We start from the raw sequence: 19,758 nt of genomic DNA, 5'->3' as shown, positions 1-19,758 counted from the left end.
TGGTGCAGGACTCAGCAGTGTTTTGTTCTGTTGTGCCTAGGGTCACTATTGTTCAGAACCAACCAACTCTATGGCACCTAGCAACAAGAACAATCTTTGATATTGGCATTTTTTATCGGTATAATTCTATGCAGCTTTTATTCAAGTTGGTGGGCAGGTCAATAGATTGTGATTGCTCAGCAGTAGTCCACAAGCTACTGTACCAGTTTTGAAAACATTTATTGTTGAATTTCAAAGAATACATGTCGAATATGCTGGCCTGACTTCAGGAGCTGAAATGGGGAGCAATAGTCACTGTCTGGAAAGATCATCCAGCCATTTCAACGACATTCACTGACAACTGACTCTGGCTGACACTACCCCATACATTGGGATCACGGAAACAACTAAGAGTCAAGTAAGGTCAAAATTCGTTAAATAACAGTGTGCGCTAAAATTGGAACTCAGGTTGGTCTAGATTTCAAAAAAGAAGAAAATGAACAAAGAATATTGCCATTAACAACAATTTCCTAAAATATAACAATTTCACTCTGCTTCATTCTAAATGGACTAAAATCAGCGTGCCTGGTTAGTAAATGAGCATGTCCTACCTACAGAATTAGGTCTTTAAGGCTGCCCTTTATTTGATTGTAATGGGAATGGCAATGAAGTAGCATTTGGGGAGGGTGCCACAGGCCCACTAGTATCAAAGAGTCCTATCTACATAGTTCTGGGCGGCATGTTTGAATTGGCAAGGCTGGTGTCCCTGAAAAACCCCAGCCCTTCTCTATCCTCTGGTCCGCAACTGCTCCACCCGAAATTAATGGAAGAGTTGATTTAATGCAAATAAAAATAAGGCCAGTAGGGCGCAAAGAATACGTTTCCCTGCAGTGTTCATAGTAAGGAGATTGCATAGCAAATCAGTAAGTGGGGAGGGGCGGAGGGGGTCGGCGGGATTCTTGGTACAAAGTTACTTCACCCAGCTCCTGCTTCTATTGCTCATTTACAGTGCAATACGAGCAAAAACTAAGCCAAGCATACGCTGCACAGAAAAGTGGATTCCTAGCGTGAGGCTCTAGGTAGCTCGCTCAGGCTTTGGTACAAAGTTCGAACCCCAAGCCTCCAGACCAGGCGCCTCCAGGTGCATCCCGGAGCCACAGACGGAAGACTCAACAGAACGGATGGTTTCCTAGCCGGGTCAAGGTTCAACAAAACAAATAGGCACAGCAGCGAATTCGGAACGCTCAGAGGCGGCAGTCGAAGAACCGAGGACCCAGCGGAAATGACGTCAGGGAAGGTCGGTCAGGAGGCGGGGCCTCCGAGGGAACGCACCTATCAGGGCGGGGAGAGCTCGGGGGTGTGGCCGGCCGGCGCCGGGCGGGGCGGAGGGAGGGCGGGGCCTGCGGAGCCTAGTGGCGGCGACTGGCTTCCCTGGCGGCGGGAGGCGGCGGCTCGCTGGCCAGGGCCCAGGCGAGCTCGGGCCATGCGGACCGCGGGGGAGCCCGGTCCCCGCAGCCTGCCGCGTATTCCTGGCGTGGCGGCCGCCGCTCGGCGGCTGCTGGAGTAACCGCAGCCTTTGTTGCGAACGCCTGGTCCCTCGCGGCGCCGCGCTCCCGCCGGCCCGCCCTCGACCTCGGATCCCCGTTGGTCTCGCGCCGCGCGGATGCGGCTGCGGCTGCGGGGCCTGGGCTCGGGCCTCGCGCGGGAGGAGTGGAGAGGCGGTGCCGCCAGGGAGGCATGCGATGGGGAACTGCTGCTGGACGCAGTGCTTCGGGCTCCTCCGCAAGGAAGCGGGGCGGCTGCAGCGAGTCGGAGGCGGCGGAGGGTAAGCCCGCGGGGTTACCCCTAATTAGGTTACCCCTAATTGGGAACCCTTGTGACTGCCGGTGACCGCTTGGAGCGGCCGAGAACCCCGCTTCCCTCGCGGTTGAACCTGCTGCCGGCCGTGGTGGAGGCCCTGGTGGCCCAGGGCCGGCGCGCGTTTCCCTGGGAAAGAGCTAGAGGGGGCGGGCGGCTGTCACTCTTGCTTCCAGCTGCCTCCCGCGGGGCGCGCTGTCACTCGGAAAGAATCGCGGGGGCATCATCTCTGTGACGCTTGGGGGCTCCCTGGAGAATGGGCGCCAGAGCCTGCCCCACAGCACAGGGACACACGCTTCGTGTGGGGTTTGCAAACGTTCGATCGAAAGGTGTGCACCCCTGAGTTTGGCCCTCCTGGGCCCTGCGGGTGAGGATCTGGTTCCGAAGTTGTCACCATAAGCAGATTTTTTTAAAGCAGATTTTTAGTATTAGTCATATGCTGGAGTACAATAAGGCTCTAGACACTAATAACATTTTGAAAGGAATAAAGACATGTGAATTGCTGGACCACTCAGACTCTGCACTGAAGGCAGAAAGGGCAGTGGGTTGTATTTTTTTTTCATATTTTCAGTTTCAAGAGGAGTGTCCTTATATTGATTGCTTCCCACCAGCTCTCTAACGTTAAGTCAGTCGGTCTTCCTGTACCTTACTTCTCCTGAGTAAAAACTGGGCTACTCTGATGTTTCCACTCACACAGTCCACAGGATAGAATTTTAGAATTATTCTACTTTCTGCCTTTTAATCTCAAAAGATTGAAATAAAGTAAAATCAATCCCTTTGGAATGAGCTTTGTTGTCTTTAAGTATTTCCCAGGAATGCAAAGCCGGGATTGAAATCAGAACCAGGCTGATTTTGCATCAAGCGTAAGACTTTGTTGTACTTTCTGGGACAGATTGTGTAGCTTTCAGGGCTGTCCCATTTAACCAGCGTTATTAGGTAACAAAGGTGTTCGACATAAGCAAACTGAAGCCAAATGATGCATTCTGATCTGGATCTTATGATAATAGCGACCTTATAAAAGATGATTTCCTCATTCATCCGTTGTCCAGTGCTGCACACACACCCTTCCCCACTCCCCACCCCCACTCCTGTTCTTAGCACTAAGTAGTTACGGTTTTATGACAAATGCCCCAGAAGAAAAATAATAGGACTTTTAGATTATATTTTGTATTCCATGACTTTGGGGCTATTACTGTTTTATCTTGTCAACCAGTATCATCTAATTTATAGTGATTTTTAAAAATGCATGGATGCAGCCGTTTAAGCAGTGCTTATGGACTAGATGCCACAAAAATATTTGTTAATTATTTAGAGCTGTGTTGCAGAGTATTAAAATTGCTAGGAATTCTAGCTGTTAAAATAGGGTCTTATACCCTAGATAAGTAGGCACAAATCATTTTTCATGTATAGTTGACTTTGGACTATATTACATGGGATCTGTGGGATTTTTGTTTTGTTTTGCCCCTTCATGGTGATTTGGCAAACTAATTATGTTCCCCTTAGAGTATAGCATTGACATTTGATTCAGCTCCCTTGGAACACGAGTCTGACAGCATAGGGAAGTATTGGGAAATCACTGAACATTGTAAGTGTTAATTGCCTATAGTTACACCCTTAAAATGATAGTGGGCTCTGTAGTCTCTGCTTGCAGGCAAAACTCTGAATAAGTTCTGCTGAGGCTGTGAGTGTCAGTGGGTTGTAGGCATTGTGTAATGGTGAGGTCAGGTCTTTGCTTTTTAATCCATCAGCTTTGCTTTTTACACTCCCTCCTTTGAATCTTCGGGTTAACTTACTGTTTTACATAATTTTAACATTATTTCAGGAGCTTCTCAAATAATATAACTGCTCACCCGAACATTGAAAGATGGGTGACAGTAGTCAATTGGTTAAACTTTATCTTTCATTTTATTTGTTTGTTAAGCGTTTTATAATGAATTCCATGATGGTTTAGAGAGTAGATCATCAATTTTGCATTCAACACCTCATCAGACTGCCCATTGTCTTGCCCTGTGTCCCTCATGTTTTGCCCTTCTCCCTCCTGCTTTTCCCTCCCACCTCAGGTAGCTATCACAGTCTGCTCCTTTTAGTGTGAAACCTTTTCTTGACTCTATAATAGTGGTTTCATGCAATGTTTGTTCTTTCATCATGACTCTGTAATGCCTTGTAGTATTCCACTGTGTGTATGCACCCAAGTGTAGCCATTCTTCCACCGACCGCTGGGCTTGCTTCCATCTTTTCACTTTTGTGAATAGAGCTGCAATGAACCGAGCTGTGCGTGTATCAGTCTGTCGCAGGTCTTACTTCTTTAGGGTATGTACCAAGAAGAGGGATGGCTAGCTCATGTCGTATTTCTATTCTCAGTTTTTTGAAAAGTCCCATACTGCTTTCCACAGTGTGTACCATTTTACAGTACCACCAACAGTACAGGAGTGTTCCAATATTCCCGCACCCTCTTCAGGATTTGCTGTTTTCTGTTTCTTTGAACTCTGTTATCAATGCTGAGGTGAGGCGGTTTCTCATCGTTGTTTTGACTTGGCATCTCTTGAATGACTAGTGATCACAAGCATTTCTTTCTTTCTCTTTTTAAATCATTTTATTGGGGGGCTCTTACAAATCTTATGACAATCCATCATTGAATTGTATTAAGCACACTTATCCATATGTTGCCATCATCATTTCCAAAACATTTTCTTTCTACTTGAGCCCTTGGTATCAGCTACCTCCCCCAGCTCCCTCTCACCATCGTGAATCCTTGATCAATTATATATTATTGTTGTTACTTCGTGTCTTACACTCTCTGTTGTCTCCCTTCTCCCACTTTTCTGTTATTTGTCCCCTGAGCGTGGGCTATATATCCAAACTTGTGATGGCTTCCTTCCTACCGCCCCCTGCCCCAATCCTCCTACCCTCATGATATCACTACTCCCACTACTCTTCCTGAGGGTTTTATCTGTCCTGAATTCCGTGTATCTAGAGCTCTTACTGTACCAATGTGTGTACTCTGGTCTAGCCAGATGTGTAAGGTAAAACTGGGTCCTGGTAGTGGGGGGAGGAAGCATTCAAGAACCAGAGGAATAATGTGTGTTTCATCAGTGCTATACTGTACCCTATTTGGAGCATCCCTTCCTTGTAACCCTTCTGTGGGGGGATGTCTACTTGTCTACAGATGGGCTTTGGGTCTCCACTCCAACTCCCCTCTTTCACATTGATAAAATTGTTTGTTTGGGATCTTTTGATACCTGGTCCTTTTTACACCTCATGATCACACAGGCTGGTGTGCTTCTTCCATGTGGTCTTATTTGTTTCCCTGCTAGATGGCTGCTTGTTTAACTTCAAGCCTTTAAGATCCCTGATGCTATATCTTTTGATAGCCAGGCACCATCAGCTTTCTTCACATTTGCTTATGTACCCATTTTGTCTTCATGATTGTGTCGGGAAGGTGAGTATCAAAGAGTGCCAGGTTATTAGAACAAAGTGTTCTTGTGTTTAGGGAGACCTTGAGTAGAGGCCCAAAGTCCATCTGCTGTCTTAGTACTTAACATATAAATATATGTACATTGGCCTCTATTTTATTATAAATTAATATATTTACATATATAAATGCCTATAGCTATACCTCTATAAATAACTGTAGCTTCCTACATCTTTCCTCTATTTCCTTTTACCTTCCTCCTGTCCCACTATCATTCTTACCCTCCACTCAGTTTAGTAATTCCTCTTGGATACTTTGCACTGGATCAACCCCCACCAGGCCTCCTTGCCATCATCCTTAGATCTCTTGTATTCCCTCATCCCTGAATTTGTTGACTCCCTGCTACCCATCCTGGCCCTGTCCTCTCCCATGCCCTCCACCCCAACTGGGACCACCGGTCCCATTGTTTTCTCCTCTGGATTGTTTGGCCTGCCTATCTTACATAGATAGACATAGGGTAAAAGAAAAAAAACATAAAAACGATAGTTCCAGGTCTGTATGCTGACCCTTATGAGTGTTTTCTAATCGGGACTAATGAGCTGCCAAGCCCTATCCCCCAAATCGGAGGTCTATTTCCAAGAGTCCTCAGGGACTTGGTTACTTTGCTGCCCTTGCTGCCCTGTTGCGCTCCCTTTGTAAGTACTTCCTATGCTTCTTGATCTCCTGTGTGTCTTCTTTGATGATCTGCCTATTCTTGTCTCTTTTAAATTGGATTATTCACCTTTTTTTTTTGGTTGAGGTGTTAGTTTTCTATAGATGTTAGAGATTAGTCCCTTTTCCCATATATCATTCCCAATTTTTCCCCGTTTGTGAGTTCTTCTTACTCTTGTTGAAGTCTTTGATGCACATAGTGTTTGATTTTTTGGAGCTCTTGGTCCTCTATTTTGTGTGTATTTTTTGTTAGGTTTAAAAGTGTGTTTATACCATGTATTAGAGCCCTGAAATTTGTCCCTATTTTTTCATTGATGATTCTTATAGCTGTAGGGTATATAATAAGCCTTTAATCTATCTTGAATTCGTTTTTATATATTGAGTGAATTATGGGTCCAGTCTCATTCTTTTCCAGATGGATATCTACTTTTGCCAGCACAATTTGTTGAAGAGACTGGCTTGCCTCTATTTAATATGTTTTGGCCCTTTGACAAAAAACGGTTATCTGTAGATGCATAGGTTTACTTTTGTGTTTCTCAATCTGTTCCTTTGGTCCATGTATATGAAGTGGTACCAATGCGAGACTGTATTGACTGCCCTGGCTGTAGTAGCTTTTGAGCTTGGGAAGTAGAGGTCTCTTACATTGTGTCCCTTCTTGAGTAGTGCAATGTCTAGCCTGACTTCTTTCCTTTCCATATAAAGTTGATTAGTTCTTCCATCTCTTTAAAGAATGATATACTGCAGTGGTTCTCAACTGGTGGCTCGCACCCCCTTTGGGGGCCGATCGACCCTTTCACAGGGGCCACCCGATTCATAACAGTAGCAAAATTACAGTGAAAAAGTAGCAACAAAAATAATGTTATGGTTGGATGGGTCACTACATGAGGAACTGTGTTAAAGGGTCGGGGCATTAAGAAGGTTGAGAACCACTGATATACTGTTATCTGGATTGTAACCTCATTTTAGTTGCTATTTCTTTTTTTTTTTAATAAATCATTGTATTGGGGCTCATACAACTCTTATCACAACCCATACACCCATCAATTGAGTAAAGCACTCTTATACATTCGTTGCCCTCATCACTCTCAAAATGTTGCTATTTCTTAAACACCTGGGACTTTGATTTTCTCTCGGGTATAGGTCTGGACAGTTGACTGATCATTCACCTAAGGGGGAAAATATTTGGGAGTAGTCACAGACGCCATCTGGTTTATATCAAGGAGCCTTGGTGGTGCAGTGGGTTAAGCACTGGGCAGCCAACAAGCCTAGATTGCGTTGCAGTTCAAACCCACCAGCCACTCCACTGGCTGCTCCTGTAAAGATGGATAGTCTCAGAAACTCTAAGGGGTACTTGACTCCGCCCTATGGGGTCCACTCTCGCCGTCAATTGGATTTTGGTGTTGTGACCCCAGGTAGAATCGTTATCCTGGCTCTGTCAGGCTGAGCATCACAGGGCTGCTTTATGAACTAGGGGTCTTCTCTTAGCGTTGCAGATTTCACCAGAGTGTCAGAGTCACATCACTCAAGTTTCCCTGTCCAATCTACAAACGAATTGTCCATATTTTCATGTATAACAACATACTAGTGCATTCTAGAGTGATTTCTTCCACTGAAATATTATCTACTAACAGAACATCAACATCGGTGTTGAGGGACCGTGGAAATATTAATACTGATAAAGTTGTGTGGGCAAAAGCATAGGGAGCTAGTACTTTAAGAATAAAATGTAGACTCCCATAGTGAGCCATCATCCCCAGTGGAGCTGTGTCTAACTGCACATTCTGGACAGCTACACCTGCTGGTCACAGCTCTTTTTTTTTTTCTTGACAACACTAGAAATCTTTTGGATAGACTTTTTCATGCCCTTACTGGTTCCTTTTTCAGACTAAAGCCTCAGTTATTTTGTACGTTAAGTCATTACATATTCTGACACATAATTCGACAACACAATGTTCTCATTAAGATGTAATAATTGTTTTCTATAAAGCTATGACCTTGTTTTTTTGTCCTTCTGTATCCTGTTGGCCTTTTTTTGTCTTTAGCAACAAAGTTGCCATTTGGCAATAAGTCCCAGTGCTTTTATTTCCTGTGCCAGTAATCATGCTTTTAATAAGTGTTGCCAACTTTGACCACTTCCTATGTGCCAGGCACTGTTCTAAGCACTTTTGTTGTGTGCTGTTAGGTGCTACCAAGCTTTTCCGTCCATAGCAACCCCATGTTCAACAGAATGAAACACTTCCTTCCCTACTTTGGTCATTGGAGTCAGGTTTTAGCTCGTTGTTGCAGCCACTGTGTCAGTGCATCTCACTGCGGGCCTTCCTCTTTTTCAGTGACCCCTACTTCACCACACATGATGTCTTTTACCAGGTGTTCTCCCTCTTGAGAAAACATGTCCAAAGGGTGTAAGGTAAAGTCTGGCCATGCTTGCTTCAAAGGGGATTTCGGACTGGACTTCTTACCAGGCAGGTTTGTTCGTTCTCTTGGCAGTGCAGAGCGTACATAATATTGCCAGCACCATAAATCAGAGGCCTCGGTTCTTCTTAAGTTTCCCTTACATGTCGCCCTGCTTTCCCATGTGCACAGGGGCTGACAATGCCCTGATTGGGCCAGTGGTCCTTTCGGCCTCACAGTGATGTCCTTGCATTTTAGCACTTTCAAGGCGTCTTTCGCTGCTGCTGCCATGGGCATTGATTGGAGATCAAAGTGAAATGAAATCCTTGATAAGTCAGTCTCTTTCTGTTTATCACGATGCTGCTGATCGGTCCAACGAAGATGTAATCAGTAAGTGCTGTCAAGTCCTGTCCTCTGAATATCACAGGTTGTTAATAGGCCTTCTTCCAATCCCGATGCCATGTTTTTGGCATCTATCACCCTTTCGGGTTATTTGCTTAGAATATAAATTAAATGAGGGTGGTGAAAGGATACAATCCTGACACACACCTTCCCTGAGATGAAACCGTGAAGTATCCTCTTGTTCTGTTTGAGTCATTGCCTCTTGGCTTCCATACAAGGTCTGCGTGCGCACACTGAGTGGCTGGAATCCCCATTCTTCACAATGGTACTACTAACTTCTACATTAAAGTCTAATCTGTTTGCACAGTCAAGCGATATGGGTAAACATCTGTTTGGTGTTCTCTTCTTTCAGCCAAGACCCGTCAGATGTCAGCAGTGACCTCTTGTTTTACCTTCTTTGCTTGCATTTCTGGAAATTCCCTGTTGTGTTACGCTGGGTTCTCTAGAGAAACAAAACCAGTCACTCTTGTATGTGTATGTACATAAAAAGAGATTTCTATCAATAAAGGGCTCTCCGAGTTGTAGAAGTAGGTAAATCCAGTCTGGTTCAAGTCCGTGAGTCTAATGTAAGCTGAAAGCATCTCCTAAACCCCTGTTGCTGCAGGGGCTGTTGAACAGGAAGCAGAAAACTGAAGCAGGAAGACCATGGACTTGTTGAATCTGAGATCAGCCGAGTGAATCCAAGATTATCGTAATGAATCTAAAGTTGGCTGTGCTGATGGCTCCTGGCATCAGCAGGTAAAGAGGTCAGTGAACCAGAAGCAGGATCCAGATTGAGCAGTAGAAGTATATACTAAGAATAGGCTACACACTGAGTGAGAACTTCCCTCCATTGTATCAAGGTTGTGACCAGATGGACTGCTGGCAGCATTAAAGAATGTCCATCATGAAGTTGACCATGGTGTGTTAGGCCACATCATAGGAGAATCCTGACCCACCCAAGTTGAAATGCAACTTATCTGTCACACCTGTGGATGTATTGCTGATACCATTTTTAAATTATCTGCAGCATGACTTTACTTACAAATCATTGATTCCACATTTCATTGAAGATTGGTTTTACATTATCCTACATTTGATGGGGCTTCAAAGAGTTCATGGAAATTTTCTATTGACTTTGTCCTCCATTTTTCCACGAATTTTTTCAAGGTCCCCCTTGTAGAAGGTCATTTTTATTGTATACACTATAGGTTGGGAACTGAAGCTTTGAAAGCTTACCTTGCCTAAGTTTGCAAAGGTACAGTTTCAGTCCAGGTCTCTGAATTCAGTCTGCCCTTAACCACTAAGAGCTCTTGGCTCTATTTTGTAGGGAATTGTTTAGTTGATCTGTCTTTCAGTGTACTACCCTAGGATCTTCTGAGTACATATATTAATAACTCACTCTTCTCTATTGCACAAGTCTTTTTTTTTTCTCTCCTGAAACAGTGCGCTGGATCTGTGTGATGTCTCCATTTTATCTCATTCCTTGCTTCTCTGGGCAGTTCTCACGCTACCTGCCTATCCCACAGGGGGCTCTCCTTCTCTTCCTTCTCTTCTTAGTTCCCGTCACATGTGTACCCACCCTTGAGGAAATGTCATCCATTCCTATGATTTCGGTTGTCTTAAGTTCCGAATCTCGTGCCTTCCACGCAGACTTTTTGAGTGCCAGCACGTCTATGCTCAGCTGATCCAAAGCCATCGACTTTCTCTTCCTGTAGATTTCCCTGTGTTTCATGTATTCACTCCCTTAGCAACGCCAGTGCAACTTCTAGCCACAAACTTCACAAACTCGCTCTACTCTGTTATTGAATATCTCCTGAATATGTTGAGATGTAATCAGTTCATATGGCCCTTCATACCATCATTCCTTATTGTGATATAGTACACTCTAACCTGTACGCCTATGATTATAACCCTATTTTGGAGGGAGTTCCCTGTTAGGCTAACAGCAGGATTAAGATGGGATGTGTTCTGCATCTCTGTCTTATGAGAAGGTGTGAACCAAGTCATCACCCTTTGTTTCCTTGGGCATGTGGACTGTTGTAAGACCAAGACACCTCCGTCAGTGCAGTTCCTCAGGCGCATAAAGGAAGGACTTCAGGAGAGCACATTTGAAATCTGTCTGAAGTGGCAGAGACCAAGACCAGAGGCTGCAACACAGAGAGCATGGGACAGAGCACAATAGTCAGGCTGGGACCAGAAGCCCAGGCAAGGAGACCATGTAAAGGAAGAGCAGTGGGCTGACTTCCTGGTCCACGGAGGCAAAGACTAAGGAACCATGTGGCTGAGAGACCGAGGACTGGAGAGAGACTTGGCTGCTGACCGAGGAGAGATGTTGCTGAGGACGGATGACCATAGCCTTGATATTTACTGATCCATTTGTGGTCACCTGTTAGCTTCTCCAACCTGCAGAATTCTGAGTATTATATACGAGTTCTGTGTGGTCATTGTAACAGGTTATTGGACCCAGCAGAAAAGTAGAATGTCATGGGAGAAATGGTCAGAATACGGAGGTTTGAGAGATGTCTGACCTCTGTCTTATGGCTGTTGACCTTGGACCAACGTGAAGATGGGTTATCCTCCCTTGTGTTGCCAGAGAAGGTCAGATATGGCTCCTGCGCCTTTTACACACACACACGACCTGTTCTTTTTCACAGCGCATGCTAAGTGACTTTCAGACTCCACTTTCTTTTCTCCATCCTATCCTATTACCCTTGGAATTAGGGTTTCTAAAATCTACGACTGTTTTTTTCTTGCTTAACAACTTTCATATACTTTTTATTTCTGCATTTTTTAAGAGACCATATTAGTTGTTTGGAAGTCCACGTGGTAGAGGGGTTAAATTTTGGGTTGCTGTTAAAATCCACTGATCACTCCTCTGGAAAAAGATGAGGCTTTCTGCTTCCTTATGGAGCAGTTCAACCTTCTTGACTAAATTTGAAGACTGTAAAATCTGCTTGACTCAAGCAATTATATTTTCATTTGTCTCATATGCATGTGAAAGTTGGACAATGAATAAGGAAGACCAAAGAAGAATGGATGCATTTGTGTTGACAAAGAATATTGAAAATGCCTTGGATTGCCAGAAAAACAAATCAGTCTTGGAAGAAGTACAACCAGAATGCTCCTTAGACTTCTGTACTTCAGACGTTATCAAAAGATGAAAGAGGGCATCATGCTCGATAAAGTAGAGGGTGAGAGAAAAAGAGGAAGACTCTCAAGGAGATGGACTGAAACAACACCTGCAACAGTGCGCTCACACATGACAACCGTGATGAGGATGGCGCAGGAGCAGGCCGTGTTTTGTTCTGTTTCACATATGGTCACTGTCAGAACTGATTCGGAGGCACCTAACAACCATACCACCACTACCCCGTGCACTAAACCCTTTTGAGGGTGTACCTCTCTAGTCAGAAAAGCTAAACTAGACTCACAAAGTTTTATTTACATTCCCACATATGCCCGCCAGCTATTACCATGTCTTCTACTTTTTCCCCTTTAACAACTTCCTTAAAAGATTGTCTAATCTCAATGCCTTCCTCCATGTCTTCTCTTCTCACTTGGTCTTCAAGATTAATATTCACCCTCTGCTCCTCCGCCCCATCAAGACTCATTATTAGTAGGTTATTATTCATCATTATTAATCTTCATAGTACTTGATTATTAATCTTCATTATTCATCATCATTAATGTTCATTGCACTTGATCTTTTTTTCCTCTCTTTTTAAAAATCATTTTATTGGGGACTCTTTCAGCTCTTATCACCATACATCCATTGTGTCAAGCACATTTGTACATATGTTGCCATCATCATTTTCAAAACATATTCTTTCTACTTGAGCCCTTGATATCAAATTTTTCCCGCCCCTTCCCTCTCTCCCTCATGATCCCTTGATAATTTATAGATTATTTTTTCATGTCTGCACTTGGTCTTTGACTATCATTTGATGCTGTTGACTCTTCCTTTGTAGTTTCACAATTGTCCATCCACTCGCCTGTGTGCCTTCTTCCTACCCCTTCTCCACGTTCATTTTATTCTTGCTCATCAAGTGTTAGCGTACTTCAAAACTTTAAAGTCTCTCTTCATACTACACTGTCCCTAAGGAATAAAAGGCAGAGAGCCATTAGCCTTGTCACCAACCCCAATCACCTGTCATTCCTTGCCCATCACCAAGGACAGGTGATTTTCTTTTTTAACTTCCTAAATCATTTCTTAATCCACACCCTTCTCCCACTGCTGCTGTCTTAGTCTTATCTTAGGCTTCATTATTTAACTGGATTTCCAACATCCTCTCTTACAACAGAACTCTTCCTCATTCACTATCACTCCATGATGTAGACACCAGGCATTTGCTTATTTGTTTATTCCTCTATCTCTAGTAGGCTAATAGTGCCTATCACACAGTAGGCACTTAAAAAATATTTGTAGGTCACTAGCTGGTCTACCCACAAGTATTCATAGTTTTTTTTTGACTTATCAAACACAGCTTAACGTTTTTTTTCAGTGGCTTGCCATGGATTTTAAGATAAAGACTAAATCTTCCTTGTAGTTGACAAGGTTCTGGATTGCCCATCTTTTTCACCTTCATCTTGTATCACTCTCCTGGACATAATGTATCTCCTTTTTACTTAGCTAACCACAAGAAATCTGACCAAATACCCCGTACTCTCTAGGAGATAAGCCCTCACATCATCATAGAACCATCTTTTTTTTCCTTCTGGATACCTCCTCGAGTTATAATTATACCTGTAACTCTGAGATTATTTGACTAAGGTTTTCTGCTTTCAGTGTAAAGAAGGAAGCACATTTCAGTTGTTGCGAATCTTTGAAGACCTAGCTCCTAGTTAAGTGCCTACCAGAAGCCTTACCCTTGATGTCAACAACTCAACTCCACCAGTGACTCCAAGGGAGAAAGAGGAGGTTCTCTGTTCCCGTAAAGATTTACAGCCCTGGACACCCAACGGGGCAATTCTCCTCTGCCCTTTGGTACCCGCTGCTCCCTTGGGTACATCTCTTTGCCCTATTTGGAGCTTTGGCTAATTTTCCTCAGGTTGGCTTTGATTTCATTCATTTGAACCTACTTATCACAGCACACGAATGATGACTTTATCCCTTTTCTACTGTTCGACTGCAATCCTCTTGAGTGGTCAAGTAAATTCTATTCACGTTGGTATTTTAAACACTTAACTATACCTGCCATAGGGCATGCCTCTCACTCCGGAACTCAGGCCAGAACAACTAAAAGGTTCAGTGTCATAGAAACCTGTATGTACCAGGCAGAAGTTTCCCAAAGAAGAAGGTGATCAACAATTTCAGATGCTGCACACACACATGAAAGAGGACGAACGAGGAACAGCTAAAAGTTCTCTCTCAGTTACTTCAGCAAAGGTGCTGTTGAGTGGATTCTCAGTGCATGGTGGCCCTGTGCCTGTCAGAGCTGAACTGTGCTCCATTGTTTGCAGGGCGGGATTTTCAGATGTTGGTCGCCAAGTCTTTCTTTCGTTGCACTTCTGGGTGGACACGTCCTCCAACTTTTTGTTCACAGTTGAGCATGTTAACCATTTACACCACCCAGGGCGTCCAGTTGTGTTCTGTAAATCCCTTTGAAAGGATTTTGAGTGACTGTTTTTCCCTCGTCATCCTGCTTAGCAGAGAAGTCCTCTCTCATGGTGTGAACTTTTCCTGGGCATCTGCTGTTCCTTAATTTGCCTGCAAACAGCACATCAGCAAAGGCGCTCCTCTTTTAGTAGGAAGGGGCTTGGGGAGTCCCGGGGGTGCAAGCATTGGACTGCTAACAGAAAAATTGGAGGATCACACCCACCAGCAGCTGTTCCCCAGGAAAGTGAGGCTGTGAGTTCCCCTAACGATTTACAGCCTTGCAAACCATCTCTAGGGTCACTGGGAGTGGCCGTCAGCTCCATAGCACTGGGTAGGAAGGTAGTGGTAACAGTCAATATCACCTTACAGTCACTATCTAAGGAGCTAGTTACACACCAGGTTAGCATTAGTCTGCTAACCCAAAGATCAGAGATTCAGCAACCACCTCTTGGGAGAGAGATGGGGAAGTGTGTTCTGGAAAGGTTCACAGCCTTAGAAGCAGTGGGTTTGATATTATTTATTTCTGCTATCTAGACCTGGGAAATCTATTGATGGATCAGCCCTGAGATTAGAATGCTTAAGTCTCCGCTCAAGCATTTGATTCCAATTGAACATCACTTGTCATTCATCTTCATTGTAATAGTTTTTTTGCCAGGCAGCTGATATGTAACCTTTCCAATCTTTTGTTCAGGGAAAAAAAAGTCTTGGGAAGCTTTTAATTTTTAATAAACCTTGGAACATTTTACCATGGTTCATCATTTATTTATAATGTCAAAAAAGATATAGGCAAAGGCTCTCCTTTTATTTTAATAGTAACAATGTAGAATTTGTGAGGTGTTTCATCAGTTGTCTTTTATTTACGTATTTCATTTTAATACAGATTTGCCTGCTATGCAAATATTTCTGCAAAACAGAAATATTTTTAAGACTGCACTCTTGGTCAACTGTTCACAGGCCTGATGAGATTTTTAAAATAAAAGATTACATATTGCTGTTTAAAACATTCATAAATATGTCTACTGAAGAAAGAGTTCCCACCTGTGTGATGCATTTCTTCCTCTTGGACTCTTCCAAACTGTTACATGCCACCGTCATTCAGAGGGTGCTGCTTCTAGAACCTGCCACAGACTCGCTGCTGCCTAAGGTCCTAATGGAATGGAATGGATTTACAGAGGCATGCTTTACTTTGGCTCTCGAGGACGTAGGCATTATGTACAGATGAATGTTGTATCAGGCACAGAACATTTTAAAAGTATAGTCTGGTCCTGTAGTAACTTTGGGAAACTAGGCCATACATTCCCAAACTTATTTGGCTTGCTTACCTACCCCCAATCAGAAAAAATACTCCCCCACCCGCCCGCCAGTGTAAAGCATTGGCATCTGCTTTTGCAGCTCCCTGGGTCACCCTAGAGCCCCATAGGGTGGTGTCATCCATTTGGGGTAACACTGCATTAGACTATTGAGGGAAAAACTGACCTGTGTTTGCTTTACCCCGTGTTTCACTAGCTCCCTTTTCACTCATATAAACGAGTAGACAAGGGAGCTCCTAAAAGTTCGTGGGAAAATGTAATGAAAAGAGAATGGAAATTTTCCATGAACATTTTGAAATCCTGTGAAAAGAATGATGTGTGACGTGGACCTCGTCCAGCTTCTCAGAAACCAATCGCACTGCATCAAGTCAGTGCTGAAATCGTGGTAACCCGTAGGAGAGTGAACTGCCCCTCTGAATTTCCAAGACTAACTCTTCACAGAAATAGAAAGTCCTTTCTCCCACGGTGCAGCTGGCAGTTTCAAAGTGCTGATCTTAAGAGCTAGCCCAACACGTAACCACTCTGCCACTGGGGAAGGAAAATCACACTACATCAGCATCGCCTCGGCTGATACACCTCCACCCTTCATCCATCACTCCTAAGGTTCCCTCTCCTTCTCAGCTGGGTGTGATAATTGATTGCAAGGCCACACTATTCACAGGGATGGGGTTTATTTTGACGTTAACAGGTTACAAGTCAAGTGAGGAATGCTCAGGATATAGGTGTGTAGTCAAGACCCTTCTCTGCTGTGCCTGCAGGCAGGCCTCAATCTGGCCCTACACACGGCCTTTTAACCTAGCCTCTGACCTGCTCAGGTAATGTTACAGAGCTCCATTAGGGTGGCCAGTACCCGAAGGTCATGCCACTCTGGGCTGTAAGCTTCAGCATGAAGGCCCTCGGCTCCAGCTCTCGGTGGGTCTGCAAACCCAGCACCCCCAATTAAGGGCCCACAGTCAACCCTACTCCACAAACCAGCTTCCTGCCCCGGATCAGTCAGCTTTGTGGGCTGGCAAGTCCACCACTCTGCCTCAGGTGCTGGCTCCGCTTGCTGCTGCTCCACTATAGCCCGCTCCTGGATCATGGAGGTTCACTGCACAAGGAGCTCAGGTCCAGCGGACACACTCCACCCCCGGCTTTTCTCTTGCTAGTAGTGAGAGCCTCCCTTCCTGCTCCTCAGATGGTTCCTTTTATACCCAGCAGGATGGCACTTGCAATACAATCAATCCCTTACAGCTGAATCATGGTGTCTAATCTCTATCTTCTCCCACCTTCTCAAGCAGACCAGGGATCATCGGCAAACTGTAGCTTCCAGCCCTATGTATGGACATTGAAAAAATTTAAAGGGTATTATTCACATAATAGTGATTTCATTTCTAAAAAAATAAATATAGCTCTCAAATAATTTTTTGAAACATTTATAATAACATCCAAACCAAAGCATCTATTTCTTTATGCATTCACTTTAAAAGAAAGCCTCTCCAGGGTCAGCCAGAGGCCAGGCCTAATCCACTTTCAGGTCTTTCCCCACCAGCATGGCCGCCACGGTATGCATGCTGGCTTTGTGCTGCTCATAGGTGCTGACGGCTGCATCTCGGGATCTGTCACCGGCAGCCAGATCCTTAAATAAGGGCTGCATAAACTTCTTCCTTTTTCGGTTGCCATTCTCAGAGCCAGAGGAATCGCTTCTTTCCACTTGGACTGAATGCAGAGCCGTAACCACCTGAATCATATTTCCGAATTGTTAATGGCACTCCAGCTGTACTCTGACTGCATTCGCTTTATGTGCCCCAATGGAAGTGGTGCGTTCTGAAGCATCTTTGCCGGAAACCCACTCAACTGCTGGGAAGAGAGATCCTTCAGGTCTGCTGCGCTGAATGAACGGAAATCACTTTCTTTGGCATTCATCCGTCTTTGACTTAAGGCCCACTCAAGCATTTGTCAGAGTCATATCATAATTGGGTTTTACAGGAGGCAGCCCAGGAGAGTACAGCCTGGCATTCCAATCAACTTGATTGAGAACATCAACCTTGCCTGTGAAGTAGGAGTAGAGGAAATCCTTCCAGTCATCAGTGGTTATGTTCTTGGTCATTTGCTACTTCTTGAGATGGTTGAATATTGAATATTGACTACATTTTTGGTACAGTGACTATGTATTCTTTCCATGTTCTATTGATGCTTCCTGTATCATTCAATATTTTGCCCATAATTGCAACTTAGAGGCTTGAATTTTTTCCTCCGTTCTTTCCCTTTAGGATATGCTGAGTATGTTCTTCCTTTTTTTTTTTTTTTTTTGGTTTTCTGACTCTTCAGTGTTAGCACACTTCCTTACATTTCACTTTGTCTCTGAAGCTGCCCTTTGAAATTTTCTTTACAGCTCTTACTTCATTACTGTAGGGCCCCTCCACTCTGTCTATAAGGCTGCTGTGAATTCGAAGCAACAGCACACAACAGGGGCAACACTATGTCCCTAGAACACCCTTCCAATGCCTCCCCACACACTGCCCCTTACACGTTTCCCCCTGGCGTCCAAGTCTTATGTCTTGGATGTGAGCCATTTCTGCTTCTCTTGTACTCTCGTCTTATACTATATCCCTATTAGAATTCTCACAAACTTCTCAGCATCTTTCATTTTCAGTCCACTTCCCAAACTGATTACATGATCTTTTAAATATTTCCTTAATCCAGCGACTTCTCACACTGACTCCACGCTAGTCCAAACCATCATTTCTGACTTAGTTTCAAATTCAATCTTGAACATTTATTCATGCATTTATTCACTCTCTTCACATGCATCCACTGATTTCTCCAGGATTTCCCTGGTTCCTAGCGGTGGCAGGAGCGACTCCTTAGGTTAACCACTTTAGGTTGGAGTCACAGGTGTTTTTGACATTGCCCATCATCCCCTTGTAGTAACTCGAAATCCAGGTAGGATTGGTGATTTTGTACATCAGTCAGTGAGTGAGAGTGGTCATTCTACCTATTTATTCACTTACAATCCCCATTTCCATGTATGTAGCTCTAGTTCATTCATTTATTTTTACTTCAGGGTAGCATTCCATTATATGGACTTTTTAAAGGGAAGGTTCCTTTGAGAAGATTCCAATTCTTAGAGACCCCATGTAGGGTTTTTAGTGGCTGATTTTTCTTAAGTAGGTTGCCAGGCTTTATTCCTTAGGTGGCTCTGGATGGTCTTGAATCTACAACCTTTCAGTTAGCAGCTGAGCATGTTAACCATGTGTATTGCCAACGAACTCCGTTGTTTGAAGTACTATAATACATCCATCTTCCTGTACTTGAACATTTAGATTATTTTCCGGTTTTTCTGCTATCACGAACTGTTTCGGTTATTAGCATCTTATAAATATATGTTTGTATCCCTGTGTGATAGGTTCTTAGGGTATGTTTTGTGGGAGGGGTATGTGTTGTTTTTAGGGACCATCGAGTCAGCTTTGACTCATACCAGATGTACAAGACAAGTGAAACACTACCTGGGCCTGCGCCATTCTCACGATTGTTCCTTGTGTTTGAGCCTATTGTTGCAGCCATGCTATCAAGCCATCTTGATGAGGGCCTTCCTCTTTTCACTGACTCTGCGTTATCGAGCTTGGTGTCTTTCCCAAGGAACTTATCCCTCCTCAGAACATTTCCAAAGTACCTGAGATCAAAGTCCCACGTTCTTGCTTCTAAGAGTCACTCTTAATTGCATTTATTCCAAGACAGATGTGTTTGTTGTTCTGGCATCAATGGTATATTCAATATTCTTTGCCAATATCATAATTCAAGCGCATCAGTTCTTGTTCAGTCTTCCAGGTTTATTGTCCAACATTGATATATATTTCTTGCTGTGTACACACACACACACACACATACGACAAGGCTTCAAAATAGTAGTGGAAATAGCCCATTATCTTTTAGTTCTATTTTTCCAGGAATGTTTTGAAGCCTCCTTTGTATGAGTGAGGTCCCTAAATGAGTGGTGTGAGTGGTTTGCAATCTGCTGCTAATTTAAAGGTTGTCCGTTCTAATTCACCCAGCAGCACTGCAAAGGCAAAGTCTGGAGATCTGCTTCCAGAAAGGTTACGGCCAAGAAAAGAAAGCCTGATGAAGAAGTTCTGCTC

At 43.9% G+C, this 19,758-nt stretch overlaps 1 protein-coding gene across 1 annotated transcript in view; it reads left to right on the top strand.

Annotated features, from left to right (window-relative positions):
• Nucleotides 1–1,409: 1,409 nt before the first annotated feature.
• The window catches only part of AP1AR (adaptor related protein complex 1 associated regulatory protein), a 52,973-nt gene continuing 34,624 nt past the window's right edge, over nt 1,410–19,758 (top strand). Inside the window, exon 1 of the mRNA XM_075543916.1 lies at nt 1,410–1,804. Coding sequence (XP_075400031.1) covers nt 1,722–1,804 — 83 coding nt within the window. The 5' untranslated portion in view covers nt 1,410–1,721. The remainder of the gene's footprint in view (nt 1,805–19,758) is intronic.

Source organism: Tenrec ecaudatus, chromosome 3 (genome assembly GCF_050624435.1).
Source record: "Tenrec ecaudatus isolate mTenEca1 chromosome 3, mTenEca1.hap1, whole genome shotgun sequence".
Classification (NCBI taxonomy): Eukaryota; Metazoa; Chordata; class Mammalia; order Afrosoricida; family Tenrecidae; genus Tenrec; species Tenrec ecaudatus.
The sequence above is the reverse complement of the archived record's forward strand: the minus strand, read 5'-3'. Positions and strand labels throughout refer to the sequence as shown.